This window comes from Sinohyriopsis cumingii, chromosome 13 (genome assembly GCF_028554795.1).
Source record: "Sinohyriopsis cumingii isolate HCF-2022 chromosome 13, ASM2855479v2, whole genome shotgun sequence".
NCBI classification, from domain to species: Eukaryota; Metazoa; Mollusca; class Bivalvia; order Unionida; family Unionidae; genus Sinohyriopsis; species Sinohyriopsis cumingii.
The window spans coordinates 41,862,200-41,877,180 of record NC_142973.1 but is presented as its reverse complement, the minus strand read 5'-3'; the positions used below and the strand labels follow the sequence as shown (position 1 = coordinate 41,877,180).

Genomic DNA, 14,981 nt, shown 5'->3' with positions numbered 1-14,981 from the left:
CAAAGGGCCCAAAAACAAGAGAACTGTTTCAAGATAATTTCCCATAAGCAGGAGCCCGTTCTTAACAATGAAAACAGGACCAATACGGAACAAATCTCTGATTCTGGATTACAGTGCAGGACATAAACAAAAGGTATATTTGAGAGGCTCAAAATGTTAGTTTAAAGGGTGCCTTGTTCAGCCAGGTCAGAACTCATTCTGTTTGGTCAAAAGGTCAAGGACTTTAATCTCAACATAATTGCAATTTGCTAGAAGGTCTGAGGGTCTATATCCTCCCATACATTATGGAAAACGTAAAAATATGGAATGGTAGCTCCTGATTGTGACTGGAGATAACTTTTCACCCTAACAGGCCGTAGGAGGAGTCCAGTGAGCGCAACTGTGGCATGAACACTTATAATGAAGAGAAACTCAACATCTGACCATACTGGGTTTTTATGTGATGGGTTATATTGTCTGAGCAATTCTGTCTACCATCTGAACAGTGAAATATTTCTAACCAAGGGCTTGTTTCATATGGGACAGATGTGCAGGTTCAAAATAAAAACCCGCATGTGTGACTATTTTGGCAGGCAAGAAGACAAAAATAACATGGGAATCACACTAAATCGAGGAGGTAATTGATCCATGACTGGGGGAGGGGGATAAGGATCAATCAGAACTCAGATCAACTAGCTGAAAGATGTGTTTATCAAGACCATTCCAATTCAGGGTAAACGGCATTGGTTGCCAGGGCTTCCAGACATGTGGCTGGTGAGACATGGGTTGAGAGTCTGACATTGCACCTTATCATAAGGAGGCCTACAAGTGTTAATTGAATTGTGTACAGATGTGACATGCAGTATAAAACCCAAGGCTCTATCAGGTCCACAAGGAACTTCAGCAGGCATGGGCTATAGCATACTTTAATTGTGTATATTTCAATAAACACACCATCTGAGAAACTACAAAATGGGAAGGAAGAAGTTTGGGACATTGTTCTTTTTTAATTATGGCAGTCAAAGTGATGGGAGAAATGAGAAATGCCTACAGCAAATCAGTGGGGTCAGAGATAGTCCCATTTGTTGAGATGGTACTTTCTATAGTCACAAAAATTTAAACGCTAGGTATAGCAGGCAAAGTTTCAGCCATAATTGGAATAGTTGAGTACTCTAAATGGGTCTTATGACTGGTGGAGCTGAGAGAGACGGTCTGAGAGGTTGCCCTGAGAAGACTAACAAGGTGAAAAGGTTTCCTAGCTAAAATTCAAATTTGAATGGGAGGTGGGGGGTGGATATTCCACTAAGGTGATCTTCAAAGGACATTTTAGGGGTAGGAAAATTCAAAGCAACTGGGTTTTGAAACCCATGTCCTGACGAATGAACAGCTAGGATCAAATTATATAATTTTTGTCCTTGCTGACAAGGGATCTGAAACAAAGCTTAAATGAAATAAGAATTTTTTGTCTTGTTACAACCTACTCCAAAGGGACAGTCGCCTTGTGTTTCTGGCATGTAAGGTCTCCTATCGTGTGGCACTGGGAAATGATTTTGGGGTATCTGTGCTGAACTCAGGTGTCCATAAGTACTGGTTCAGCTTTAAAATCTCAATAAGATAGTGTTGTGAAGGAACTTGATAACTCTTTATATACAAAAAGTGTTTATTGCTAGCAAGTCGCATGGGATATCAGGGCAAGGTCTCTCCCATTCCACATACCCAAGCCAGAGTATTAGAAATCAAGAAGGGAATTCAACCGTTTTCTACAAGGCTAACAGGAAGAGAGCTGAATCAAAATCAGACGTTATCTCCCTGTATTATGTCCTGGGTTGCTGTGTTGACACAACAAGGGTTGGGGCCCTGGATGACCAAGTGGTCTAAGGCACTCACCTTTGCAGATCCCTGATATCTCACCTGTTTTCGTGGGTTCGAGTCTTGGGCTCGGCCAATGTGGGTATAGGAGAAAGCTTGCCAGTAGCTTCCCATGGGTCTGCAGTTCTTCCTCTACCAAATATACTGGCAACCACATATAGCCCATGCGCTTAAAAATGGCATTAAACCCATAAGAACAGCAACACAAGGGTTTTAGTTAATGAAATCTTAAGTTCAGCTACTGAAAAAAAAACCAACCCACAAATGGTCCAGGCATTGACAGTTTACATTTAATACAGTTATGATTGAATTGATGCCGATACATTAAAAAAAATGGAATCAATTACTAAGCACAAATATTTGTCATTATCTTAGCTAGTGATGTTGGCATGCACATTTAAATTCAAATTGGATATTAAGTATATTTCTAATAAAGTCAAGGAGAAATTTAAGTGCTACAAGTTTTTAATTCAAACTCAAATGTCTTTTGAAAAAATGTACAAATCATATATGTTACTAAGCAGACAACATCCAGGGCAATTATGCAACACAGGAGATAGAGCTCTATTTGTCCGATGTAGAGGAAAGAACTCCAATTGTCTGATGCAGGAGAAAGAACTCCAATTAAACAATGCAGGAGAATGAATCACAATTTTCCAACGCAGGAAATAAAACTCCAATTGTCCAATGCAGGAGAAAGAAAAAATACTGAGGTGATGACAATCATAAAACATCAACTAAAAGTGCATCCCCTGCACAAATGTACCAAGAAACATGGTGGGAAAGCCTAAACTCTTGCTGTTAAAATGAAAGCTAATCCCCTTGATTCAGCTAACGATATTTGGCCTTTACCGTGTACATTATTGAATAGTTCATGACAACATTTTAAACTCTACCTTAATGAGAAAAAGAAACCATCCATTACTCTTATTACCTTGGTGACTGAAGGTTACAGGTTATCCGTGTCTGACTAACAAGGTGTAGTAGTTTCCATTATGATTTGAATCATTTATCTAACACTAAGTACTGCTCCTGTTGTATAATAGAGACAGCAAAACACTTTGAAATACTGCATGTTATATACATTTTCTTTTGTTTTTTTGGGGAGGTAAAACTACTTGATTATTAGCCACTATTGTTTTGTCGACTATGCATGTCAATAAACTTGTCACATTATTAGGTCTGGAAATTTTTATTTTTGGGTCTGGAAAAGGTCTTTAATCTTTTTCTAAATTTGTGGCAGGAACCCTGGGTAAATAAAAACCTCAATAACTCAAGGGTTCTTAGACCTTACTGGGCGACCAGTACTATAATACAGCATACAGACCAGTGCTATAATATAGCATACAGACAGGTACCATAATATAGCGTACAGACCGGTACTATAATATAGTGTACAGACTGGTACTATAATACAGTGTACAGACCGGTACAATAATATAGTGTACAGACCGGTACTATAATATAGTGTACAGACCAGTACTATAATATAGTGTACAGACCAGTACTTACATAGTGTAAATTGAATATCCTTATTTATTCACAAAATATCATATGCAGATTTTTTTTTAAAGATGTCACTTGCTATTTTATTTATTTTGACCCACATTCTCAAGAGTTACCATTTTTCTGAGATATAAGCAATCCAACAATGTGATGTAAATCATCTGAAATGACACTCACCTTTAATTATAATTCAAATAGTCTCATAACCATCATACAGTATATTCACAAAACTGATCATCATTGATACATCTTAATTAATTTTTTTCGGGAACCATAATGTAAGACAAATTTGTAACTTTCAGCACATAATTAATTCCACCTTTGATTTTGGACAGGTGATTGTCTCTGCATTTCCTTTTGTGTATAACTGGCAGATTAGTTTTCTTTTGTTTTGTTTTCTGACAGGAAACCAGGTAATTGTTTGAACCATGAAACTAGCTTCGGAAAAGGTGAATTTGTCTGGTACCAATGCCGGTAACCATTTGCTCTACAACACTGCTCCATATTAGCTGTTGTAAATTCTAAAATGGGTTGAGCAGCATCAGCTGCCCTGCATAATATCGGTACTAATATGTTTGCCCCACCCCCCCAATTATATAATTGCACTGACTGACCATTGATGTCAATATCATTGTCAGTCAATAAAGGTAAGTAGCAGTATTACCTCAGCCAAGTATAGTTGCTTACATCATGGTTTAAAGTATAACAATTATTTTCAAAGTATAATTTCTGAAACTTCTTTTTTTGTATTTTGGAGGTATTATTTAAGTTTAACGCAATTGTGCCTATAATTCAGAAAGGGATGTACTTCATTTAATGGGGCCCTGAATGGCCGAGTGGTCTAAAGCGCTCTCCGTTACGGATCACTGCCATCTCACCTCTGTCTGCGTGGGTTCCAGTCTCAGATTCGGCTAACGTGGGTATGTGAGAAAGCTTGCCAGTATTTTCTCGTGGGTCAGTGGTTCTTTCCGGGTTCTTCTTCCACCATTAATACTGGCCGCCATGTATAGCCTATAGTGTGCTGAAAAATGGCGTTAAACCCTACAACAACAACTTCATTTAATGCATGTTAAAATATTCATTGTACATGTGGTGGCTATTGTTGTTTATTTTTGTCATACTGTTTTAACGAGTTAGGTATTTATAATTTCAAGCCAAAATAAAACATAATTATTCTAAGGCAATAATGCTTAAACAAAGAATAACAAACTGCCGACAAAAGGGATAAGTTATTATTGTCAATACTTACAGAAACCCGCTAAATGCTCAATTCTGGGGCATTAAAAATCAAAATCACACACTATACAACTTTCAGCCAATACACAAGATTAGAAAATTCTTTTTTATGTGCAAAAAGTTGTGAAAAAAACAATGGCAAGTGCATAACAATGTTAAACCTTAAAACAGTATGTCATTACATCATATCTTGCAACATTGTGTACATATTTTCGGGTTCGAATACCTTTTGTCCCTCTGTGAATAGCAGCGCCAGGAAAGCTATAAGGGTCTTCAAGTAAATGTTATTCTCGACCAGTACTGTCCATAAGGCTGAAACACAGTAAAATTAAAGTATGAGACAAGGATGCCTCTCCAGTCCATTTATTGTGCACCTTTTTTAATTATCTCCCCTGCAATGGCAAGACAGATGTCAGTGGCATCAAAAGTTAATGTTTCTTAAAGGTGTTTTTTTTTTTACAAGAGTTACACAGAAACTTCAGTACAACGCTACCCTCATATACAATAAATCTTGCACAAACAAACCTACACCATCATATAACTAAAAATGCCAACAGGTATCTGTGTACTCATGTACCCTCCCATTGATAATAACCATAGGGTGCCCATTTACTGTATACACGTTTTCTGTCAGTGCTTGTAAAGGCAGATTCACTTTGTTCACAAGTTGACAATCCTTTTGATTGAACCACAAATATATGTACTTTTTCAGTGCCAAGCCTCTTCCAATAAATAACTGACCTTAATCAAAAAGCTTGTTTTCCCATGTGACAACTCTTTGAGCCATGAGTGTGCTACAGTGGCAAGTAAGAGGGTGGTTATTTGCAACTTTGAATAGATTTCACAAATTGTAGGATCAAAGTCTTACTCAAGCCCAGTCTCTAAATAAGCATCTGCGTATGACAGTGAGGCCAAGGAAAGGGAGTCAGATGATGTTATGGTGACTAGACCACGATGATTTGCTAGACAGTGATGGAGGATTTCAGATTTTTTTCAGACAATGAGAATGAATTCTTGAACTTAACTTTAAATTTGTACACATTTAATACAATTTCCCTTTGACTGGGTACCCAGGTAACCGATCATTAGGACTGACGGGTACCCGGTAGAAGTTTTCTGTAAATTTGACAGCTTTACAATAACACCATTTACACCAGGGTCTTCTGGAATATCAAAACTGTGCAACAATATGTGAAATATGCTTATTTATAATTCTGGATGCATGAAAATTCAAACAGCTGAGTCCTCAGTACTCTATTTTTTAACAAAATTTCTCTGAAGTTCTTTAATCTGGTCCCTGTATAAAGCAAGTATCAATCATTTATGATGCAAGTTATCAAAACAGTTTAAATGATTGCAAAGGGATTAGGTGAGGTTACAATGGCAAAATCACAGTCAATTAGTAAGTTAAGACACCTGTTGTGCATTATCATTGTTTTGATTAAAACACTAATTATACAAGTGTGCTTTTATAACTAGCTTTGAAAAGCTTCATTCAACAGTCATCCATTGTATTTCAAATCCTTCTTTGATATTTGGAACACGTGCACTTTATTACATACCTTATTTAGAAAAATAATTAAGCAGGATAAGTTAAATTTAGCTAGATCAGTAAAAAAATTATTATAGTGATTGTGTGGGTAAAAAATCCGAATATCAAGATCAGTAAAAAAATTATTATAGTGATTGTGTGGGTAAAAAATCCTAATATCAAGCTATGATGTTCCATTAACAGCTTTTAAGTTTGTTAATCTGGTTGTTAATATATACCCTCTGAAAATAAAATACTATTCTTACCATCACCGTCATCTTCTTTCCAGGAAATCCATCCATCCAGTTCTGCTTGTAGATTCTGAAGAGCTTCATGCACCAGTCCATTGTCAATCTCTTCATCTAAAGGTAGAATGTCTGTGAAGTCAGACTCCCACACATTCTTTACCCAGTCTGGAAAGCAATGGGCACACTGTAAACATTTGCATAATGGAAGCGGTGTTGTGCCTATAGCAAGTAAACATTTTCCCATCCTAAACTATGTCCCTCAAAATGTTACCAACCCCCTTACCTTAAACATGGCAGCACAAAACAAACACAAAAATGTCCGCAAGGTCCATCCAACCTAAGCACAACTCTGCATAAAGAAAATAAAAATGGAAAACATGGGATGCTGCACAACAATACCTTAAAACTGACCAAAACACAAAAGCTAACCAACATGTGATGGATGGACAGATCCGACAGACATCATTAAGGCCATTTCATGCCAAGATCATTATGACACTTGATCCTAAAAGAGGTTTGCTGTCACTGACTTTACCACAGCACTTAATCCTAATTGTCTGGTGTTACGATTCTTCTATGGTCACAACCTCAAGTAACAGAAAAGAAGCAAAACCAAAAAGTTTTATAAAACTTGACAAACAATTTAATTATCAAAGTTATAAATGAAAAATGTGAGAGGTACTATAAAGTGAATCTAAGCTAGTCCTTATAAAGGTTTATGAAAGTCCTAAATGAAAGAGAAGTTCCTTTTAAATTTCAATACCAGAAATGCACTGGTCCTCTAGAACCATGAGGTTGTCAAGATGGCATTATCCAGAATTCCTTCAAATAATTTCTAACAATTCCAGAATATCATTATAGTCCAAATAATGAGCACTTTCTATTTCCACTGAACAGTCCATACAAATGTTTTTCCTCTTGAATAATATCTAATAAGTAGAACATAAAACACACCTGCAGACTTACAACAAAAACACAATAAGTATGAATGACTCCAAAAATCAGAATGAAACTGAATGCTTAATTTTCTCCTTAAATACACACTACACTGCAACTGTACAGCATACACTATTGATTTTACGTTGAATTAAGCATATTCACATGTCCTTGAACAACCAATGGGAAGCCATAGAATTATTCTCAAAATATCGATGTTACGCCAGTCACTGAGAAGCTATGCCACAGGCACCATTTTAAGACTTATTAAGATTATTATTAATAATTGTCAACACATACATAAACATCTTTTTATAGATCCTATGCAACTTGTGTTCTTAACAGAGCCATATCAAGTACACAATTTACAACAAAAGATATTCTATACAGTTTACAACCATCAATAAAAATTAAAAAAATTAAATATAACCATGTACCTGGAGTCACAAAAATTATAAATATAAATATCATTGGAACTTTATGTTTTTGTTATTGTTGTTGTTGTTATGGGGTTTAACACCATTTTTCAGCACAAGATAGTCTAGACATGGCAGCCAGTATAAATGGTGGAAGAACCTAGGAAAACCCCAGAAAGCTTTCTCACATACCCACATTGGCCCAGTCTGAGACTCAAACCAAACGCAGACAGAGGATTGATGGCAGTGGTCAGTAATGGTGAGTCCTTTAGACCACTCGGGGCCCCACTTTAGTTTTGATAGTCTCATTAGTGGTCTTTAAGGACAGTGAAAACATAATTACTATAAATTACAGGAGTGGAATTAAACTTGTAATCTCAAAGAAAAGGACATCCTTGCCAAATGTCTGCAATGAGTAAGTTAATTACTGCATAGGAGTTAAACCTGTTTGCTCACAAATGTGTGGAATGGATCATCCCTATAATCTTTTGCAGAAACTTATGAATCATTGCTAAGTAATTAATCTCTTAAATGATAAATCCCAAAAATTGAGTACTCATGAATGTGAATTTTTCTAAAAACAAACCACAAAATTTGATAACCATAAATATAAAACCCAATTGTTCAATTCTATTCAGTTTCACATTAGCAATGTGTGTACATTATATCATCTTATTTAAAAAAATTGATAAGTTTTTTTATTAGGCAACTTAAAACAAACAGGCAGGTGGCAGCCAAAAAGCAGCAAAGTGTTGGCAGATTTGAAATATAATTTTAAACTATTGTCAGTAGTTTTTTCCCCACCCCAGAATGTGATTTTTCTAACACTGTCCCAGTTGATGACAATAAATGTTTCAGTTTTTACTTCTACTGTTGAGATTGCTTTTTTTTCTTTTCATATTTGTTGAGTTCTCACATAATTCCACATGTTGGGAGAAATTATGATGTGTGAAAATAACATAAGAACACAATTTTTGTGTTTGAAATTTGCAATTTGTGCAGGAGACAACAACGGTCCTAAGTTATAGAGAACCCTGGTATCAATTAATTAAGAGTACAGATTTAACTGTCAAAAGTTTCTTTCTGTTTTATCCTTGCACTTTTAAAAGATAGGATGGGAGTCAAGATAGAGACTTCGGAATATTATCAGACTATAGTAGATGTGATCAACGGTTTAAAACTTTTGAGACAGCCCCTGGTGCAGGGCAAGGGGAATGTGTGCTGTTAGACAAATTTAAAATAACTTCAAAATTATGAAACTAACAAGACTGAGAACTGGGGTCAACAAATTTCGGAGGCTTGAAAGGGACCCTTGGGTACCTAATTATATGAAGGTATGTTTGTGGCCCCTGGGTCAAAACTTGGAAACTATTAAGATTTTCCCTTTTTATTAGCTGTGAAAAGACAAACTGTCATGTATGCATTCAACTTTGGTCCCAGGTTCTAATCTTTCTTCCTTGGACTTGACACTATGAACAGATATTGAGGTTGGGACTAAACTGAAGAGCATGAAGATATGTTTTACAAACATTCCAGTTTCTTTTTATTCAATTTTATAGTCAGAGGAGTGTATACAATAAATCCATGTGCTTCTGACTCCAATGGTCCAATATATATATGATATACATTGGTACTGCTACGGACACCAAGTCTGGTCGACTTTTTATTCTGCAAAATAAAGCAGGGGCAAGAGACATAAGCAAGTTGTTCTCTGACACTTTTATCCCTTTCTAACATTACTCAACAAGGTGGAGTATTAACTGCAAATCAGTGTTGGCCATTCTCAACATATGCATCAGCAGTTTGAATCAGATTTCAACATCTGTAAGACTGTTCAATTTTAGACTGAATAGCCATTTAACAGGGGATTTTAGGAAAGATTTAATACAATGGATTGATCAAAATGGGATTTTAATTGCTGTTTTAATACAAAGTCCTAAAAGTTCCATTACTGTTGTAAGTAACAAAACACCTTTTCGTTCATGCACTGGAAGAAATTAAAGTAAAAGGTACATTGTAATGTAAACTGGTTGTCTCTTAAATCCTTGTAAGAGAAATAAATCTACAATGTCAGTGAGATTATCATTATTTACATTAGCACTAAGTGACACTGATACCATCTTAACTATTATACTGACAGAAAACAGGCTTCAAAAACGAAAACGTCACCTGGAAAACCTTAGGTACTTGATTGGAAATGTTGCTGGTTTATTTATTCATACCCAACAATCATCATTTCATCATGCCACATGTGAATGATTTAATTCAGTTAAAATCAAATGTCTCTCATCATCTTATTTAAGTCATTCAATTTTCATGCACCATTGTACTTACTTTGTAGGTTGTCCCAAATGCTAACATGTATCATGACTGGAAAGGTAACAAAGCCATTTTTATATGAATTTTGGCTGTGTAATTCCTATTTCCACCCCCTCTTTTTTCCACATGTGTTAAAAGATGCTTGTAATATTAACTCACACTGTATTAAAGTGGAAATCTAATGAATTACAACAACAAATCAACCTTTCAACTAATAAATACAATAATACTGCATTACTGTCTTTTCCTGCAGTCTCAAAATTGGTCGTATCTTAACAGGTTTGTGCAAGGGCCCAGTTCTAAGGTTGAAATTCAACAGTTTAAGGAAATACATCCACAATCACCATGCTTTTTGTATTCTGTATTCGTAACTATGGTTAAAAAATTGGATGCATTCATCTAAAAATAACTTTATATACCAATATAGACATAAATCTACATCTATCATAAAACATTTACTTTATTATTTGAAGATCACATGAACATAATAGCATATGGGCCATCCATTTAATATGTATGCATGGAGGGGGGGATTAACCCAAATGCATAATGTACATACACAGAGGAAAGGAGGGGGGGGGGGATCTTGATAATAATTTAATAATCAAATACATAACCTGTATGACTGGGTTCACTCGGTGTTTGATTTTTAGCAGTCAGTAGACAAACTTTTTAAAGTTACACAGCTTATTTCTTTGATACAGCCAGACATTCAATGTTGGTGGACTAGCTGTTTTATTAAACACGCTAATATTATTAAGCCTTGATTGTTTCTGCGTGGATTAAATATAGGCGTATGTACGCAGGTGGGAGGGGGTGTAAGAAAGTATGCATGTGAATAGAGAGGGGTGGGAGGGATACAGCTTTGCCACATTTTTGCCTGCTTACTAAATGGATGGCCCACTACAATTTGTGAAATTAACCATGTTGATATTTATTTATCATGTCCATAAGTCAATTTCAATTCTTTCACTTGCATTAATTTTTTCCTCCACTGTTTTTTTTTTCTCTTTTGCTTAAGACTCTGCAATTGTTATTAACATTATCAGTGATCCCTTGTAATAACAACTGTAGCAGTTTTGTTCAGGCTTTAGGGTAAGTATCAGAGAGAGAGAGTGTGTGTGTGTGTGTGTGTGTGTTGGATTTTTAAAATAGCTTTAACAATTTTGCAATCATATCACTACTATGTCTGCACTGTGGCATCATGCCACAGACATGTAGCATGATGTTCCACTCAGTTACATTATCCTGACACCAGGCCGACCAGTCCTAACACTAACCTCTTAATGCTGAGTGCCTAGTGACGCAGCTGTTAGTACCATTTTTATAAGCCTTTGGTATGACTATGTCGGGGTTCGAACCCACGACTTTAAAATAAAATCATGTTTTGTCCATGCCATCGAAGTTTACTCAGGCAAATTAGAGCTTTACTTTTTTCAACAAGGTATAAGGTCATTTCATGTTTTCGCAAAGTTTCATATTTTATTAATAAAACTTCCAACTCCTGTGCTGAAACAATACCCACAAATAAATGATGCATACAGATTGTACTGCAAGCCAAGTCTGGGTTATCTGAAGTCCTACAATGCAAGCAATCTAACCTGATATTTATGTTGTTTGGGTTGATGTCTTACTGCCTAAATAAATGCCACATGCTACACATTTATTTAAGCAGTAAGATATTGACTCAAACATAAATATCAGGGTAGACGTCTAGTCCTACAAATGTAACTAACAACATGAATATGAAGGCATCTTATATTGTAGAACTAAGTAGACGTATTATATTGCAGGACTAGGTTATCTGCATTGATGATTAGTCTCTACTGAAACCTACTGTTTAAGTTTTATTTGATTGTTATTGTTTCTGGTGGCAAGACTAAACAACAAATAAGTATTTTAAAAAAACAACAACAAAAACATGGATACCAGTTAGGCCAAGCAAACAGGGCGTCACTCAGTGGTCCTGGCAATCATAATTCATATTAAGATTTTCTCAAAATGGCAACCTCATTACCCCTGGTACTTTCTCCGCTTCCATATGTAAAAAGCCAACATTATTAGATCGGAATATATTCATGGTTGAATGGTCAAATGTCTATATTTAGCATATATAACATTAGGCATTTTGTACAACACATACGGTAGAAATAAATGAGGACAGTTAAACTAAATAAATGAATATATACACTGACCTGCAGCTACTTTTTAAATACTTTGGAGACCATTTTACAAAAATAATGAAAACAATTTGTGAGAATATTTGTATAAAAACTATGAATTATATCTTACATAAAGGTCATCCATGCCAGCAAGAACAGTAACTCTTCACAGCACTTGTGTATATTAAAATTATAATCATCATCAACAATATGAATTAAATTGAGTTCAAATAAACACAATAAAATGTCATTTTATGAAAAGCAGACATTTTTACCAAGATATCAGATTACACAAACGTCTTGTCATTTATTCAAATAAATATATTACAAAATTTTGGTACAAGTTTTGTGGTGTAATGTATTTTTCAGGTTAGACTGACGACGATTGACGGACGATACTGACATTATTTTGTGATGGTTATTATATGTTCATGATTGTGTGTGATCAGCTAGATATTATATTTGTCACATCGTCTGTTCCTATACAATTCTTATCTAGAGACATTGGTGCTTAAATTAAAATTTTAAAGTTTCATATTGGCAAAAAGGAGGTAAAATTTAAACTATTCTGACAAATTTTGAAAAGAAAACCCAATTTGTGTCATTCCTTGTGAATATCAATCTGAATGAATATTATCATTATAAAGAATAGAAAATCAATCTATAGCATTTTTCTCAGAAAAGCAAAACAAAACATTATCATATTTCTTGACAACAAATTCAGTGGCAGTTCCTTCTGTCATATTTCACACTTTAATACTACATCATGAACTGTATAAAAACATGCTCATTTCTAAGAATTACTAGGAAAATATCTAAAATTGGGGATATCCAAAATTTTATGTTGCAAAATCCACAATTTACGTCAAAGAAATAAAGGTTTACTATAATGAAAATTTATCTGAGAACCTGTACAATAGGATAACTGAATGAGAAATGTTTCTATTTTATCATAATTAAATTCTAACAAGGCAATTGTGATTTCAGATCAATGCATTCATATACAAGAATACTATAATGTATATACACTATTGGTTTTAAGAGTAACATAATTTCAACATCATTACGGTATTTCATCCAAAAATTGGGGGAGGGGCTAAGAAAACAGGCATAAAAAAGCTTCAGAAGTACCTGAAGCAAAAATTATTCTTGAAGCTGAATGTTCCCAAAACATTTCTTTTTAACGATATGTAAGAAATATACAAATTTTGCCTTGAAAGAACATGAGGTCAAGATTTCCAAATACGACTCTACCAATACTAAAAATGGTGGACGGTGCTTACTGCGAATTTATTTAAAAGGATATAATGAAGATTAGTTCATGTTGAACTCAGCACATTCTAATTATGTAGAAAACATTCAGTTTTTATTTATTGTAAATTTCTGGACAAAAAAATTGTTGCCTGTTGCTATTAGGCCCTTTCGATTACAAACAAAAATAGAGACATGTCAGGTGCGAATCTCACTATATGAATCGGACGTTCTATTTTTATATTGAGCGAAGGATTACACAATTTTATAAATTATCCCCATAAATGCTCAAATACAGACTGGGCATTTATCAGGGTACATTTTGCATCCATTTCCATGTTAAGAATTCGGCAACACATTCCTTGGTTCCACTGACATGACATTTACTTTGGATGTCCACCTCAACCTAAACTTTAAAATATGACTTCATCTGATACGAATATTTGCAATCAAATCATAAGTAGTTTTACGAATTCAAAAAGCCTACCCTCCCGTAACTCTTCTAATGGAAGCAGGTTTAGAATCTGAATTATATTGGCGACATCAGCCATTTTAATTTTTCCGCCAAAACTCACGTTTTATGGCTGAGTAGTTGCTAAACAGACGCAGGTTGCTGTTCCGGATTACGACAGATAGCTGGAATGTTTGGTTGATTTTGTGTGTTGCCTCACGGCATAGCAATTCTAGTAGGTTATTTGATGCCGAGGCAGTTGGAGTAAAGTTCTATTAACTGCATGTTAATTAAGGCTTTTTTCTATACTCTATTCATCAATGATTAATTTAAAACATTTCTTAAGCTTCATTTGCAATTTTAAACAAATTCTTACAATAATGTGTGTGTGTGTGTGTGTGTGTGTGTGTGTGTCAAATTATATTAAAACATGTTGTTCTCTGTGTAATAGACACTTTAATCCATTAATTTATAATTGTTACACAACTTGTTATCTGGATATCTCTTGTAAATTTCTAACATGTAGGTGTCTGGAATTTTCATAGTTTATATTTAGTGTTTTGGTTCTTTTTTTAAATATGTAAGCTGTTTATTCCTCTGACTAAGAACCTGTTTAACTTGAACTGTTGTGTGTGTGTGTGTGTGTGTGTGTGTGTGTGAATTTTGTCTGAAAAATAAAAAGGTTATTGATGCCAAAAATGTTGTGTAACATTTCATACAGCAATCTAAAGTGAAAAGTTAACCACATTTCATCTCCTTACCCAAAAGAGATTTGTTTTTAAAGTTTCAAATGTGAAAAGTTGTTTTAAAAAGCATGATATTAAAACAGTATGGGTATTAAAGTAGTATATGATGGCACTTTAGACCCTAACTAGAATCCTATGTTAAAAAGAGTCTGTAGGTTATAGCCTCAATAGGGAGTTTAACATGGGAATGCACCCTGACCTTTAATATGATTTAGCAGTAAAATGACACTCTTGAGCCAAATGGGATTTTAACATGGGAATAGTACTTTGGACTGACAAAGGAATCTTATGCCAGAAAGGGTCTGTGGATCATAGATTGAACTGTGAAATT

The 14,981-nt window shown here is 34.8% G+C and overlaps 1 protein-coding gene across 1 annotated transcript in view; it reads right to left on the bottom strand.

Moving 5' to 3' along the window:
- The window catches only part of LOC149785286 (condensin-2 complex subunit D3-L-like), a 203,629-nt gene extending 189,612 nt beyond the window's left edge, over nucleotides 1-14,017 (bottom strand). Inside the window, exons 1-3 of the mRNA XM_089979161.1 lie at nucleotides 13,941-14,017; nucleotides 6,388-6,534; nucleotides 4,817-4,902 (exon numbers count right to left, since the gene is read on the bottom strand). Of these exons, the coding sequence (XP_089835287.1) occupies nucleotides 4,817-4,902; nucleotides 6,388-6,534; nucleotides 13,941-14,004 (297 nt within the window). The 5' untranslated portion in view covers nucleotides 14,005-14,017. The remainder of the gene's footprint in view (nucleotides 1-4,816; nucleotides 4,903-6,387; nucleotides 6,535-13,940) is intronic.
- Nucleotides 14,018-14,981: the final 964 nt, after the last annotated feature.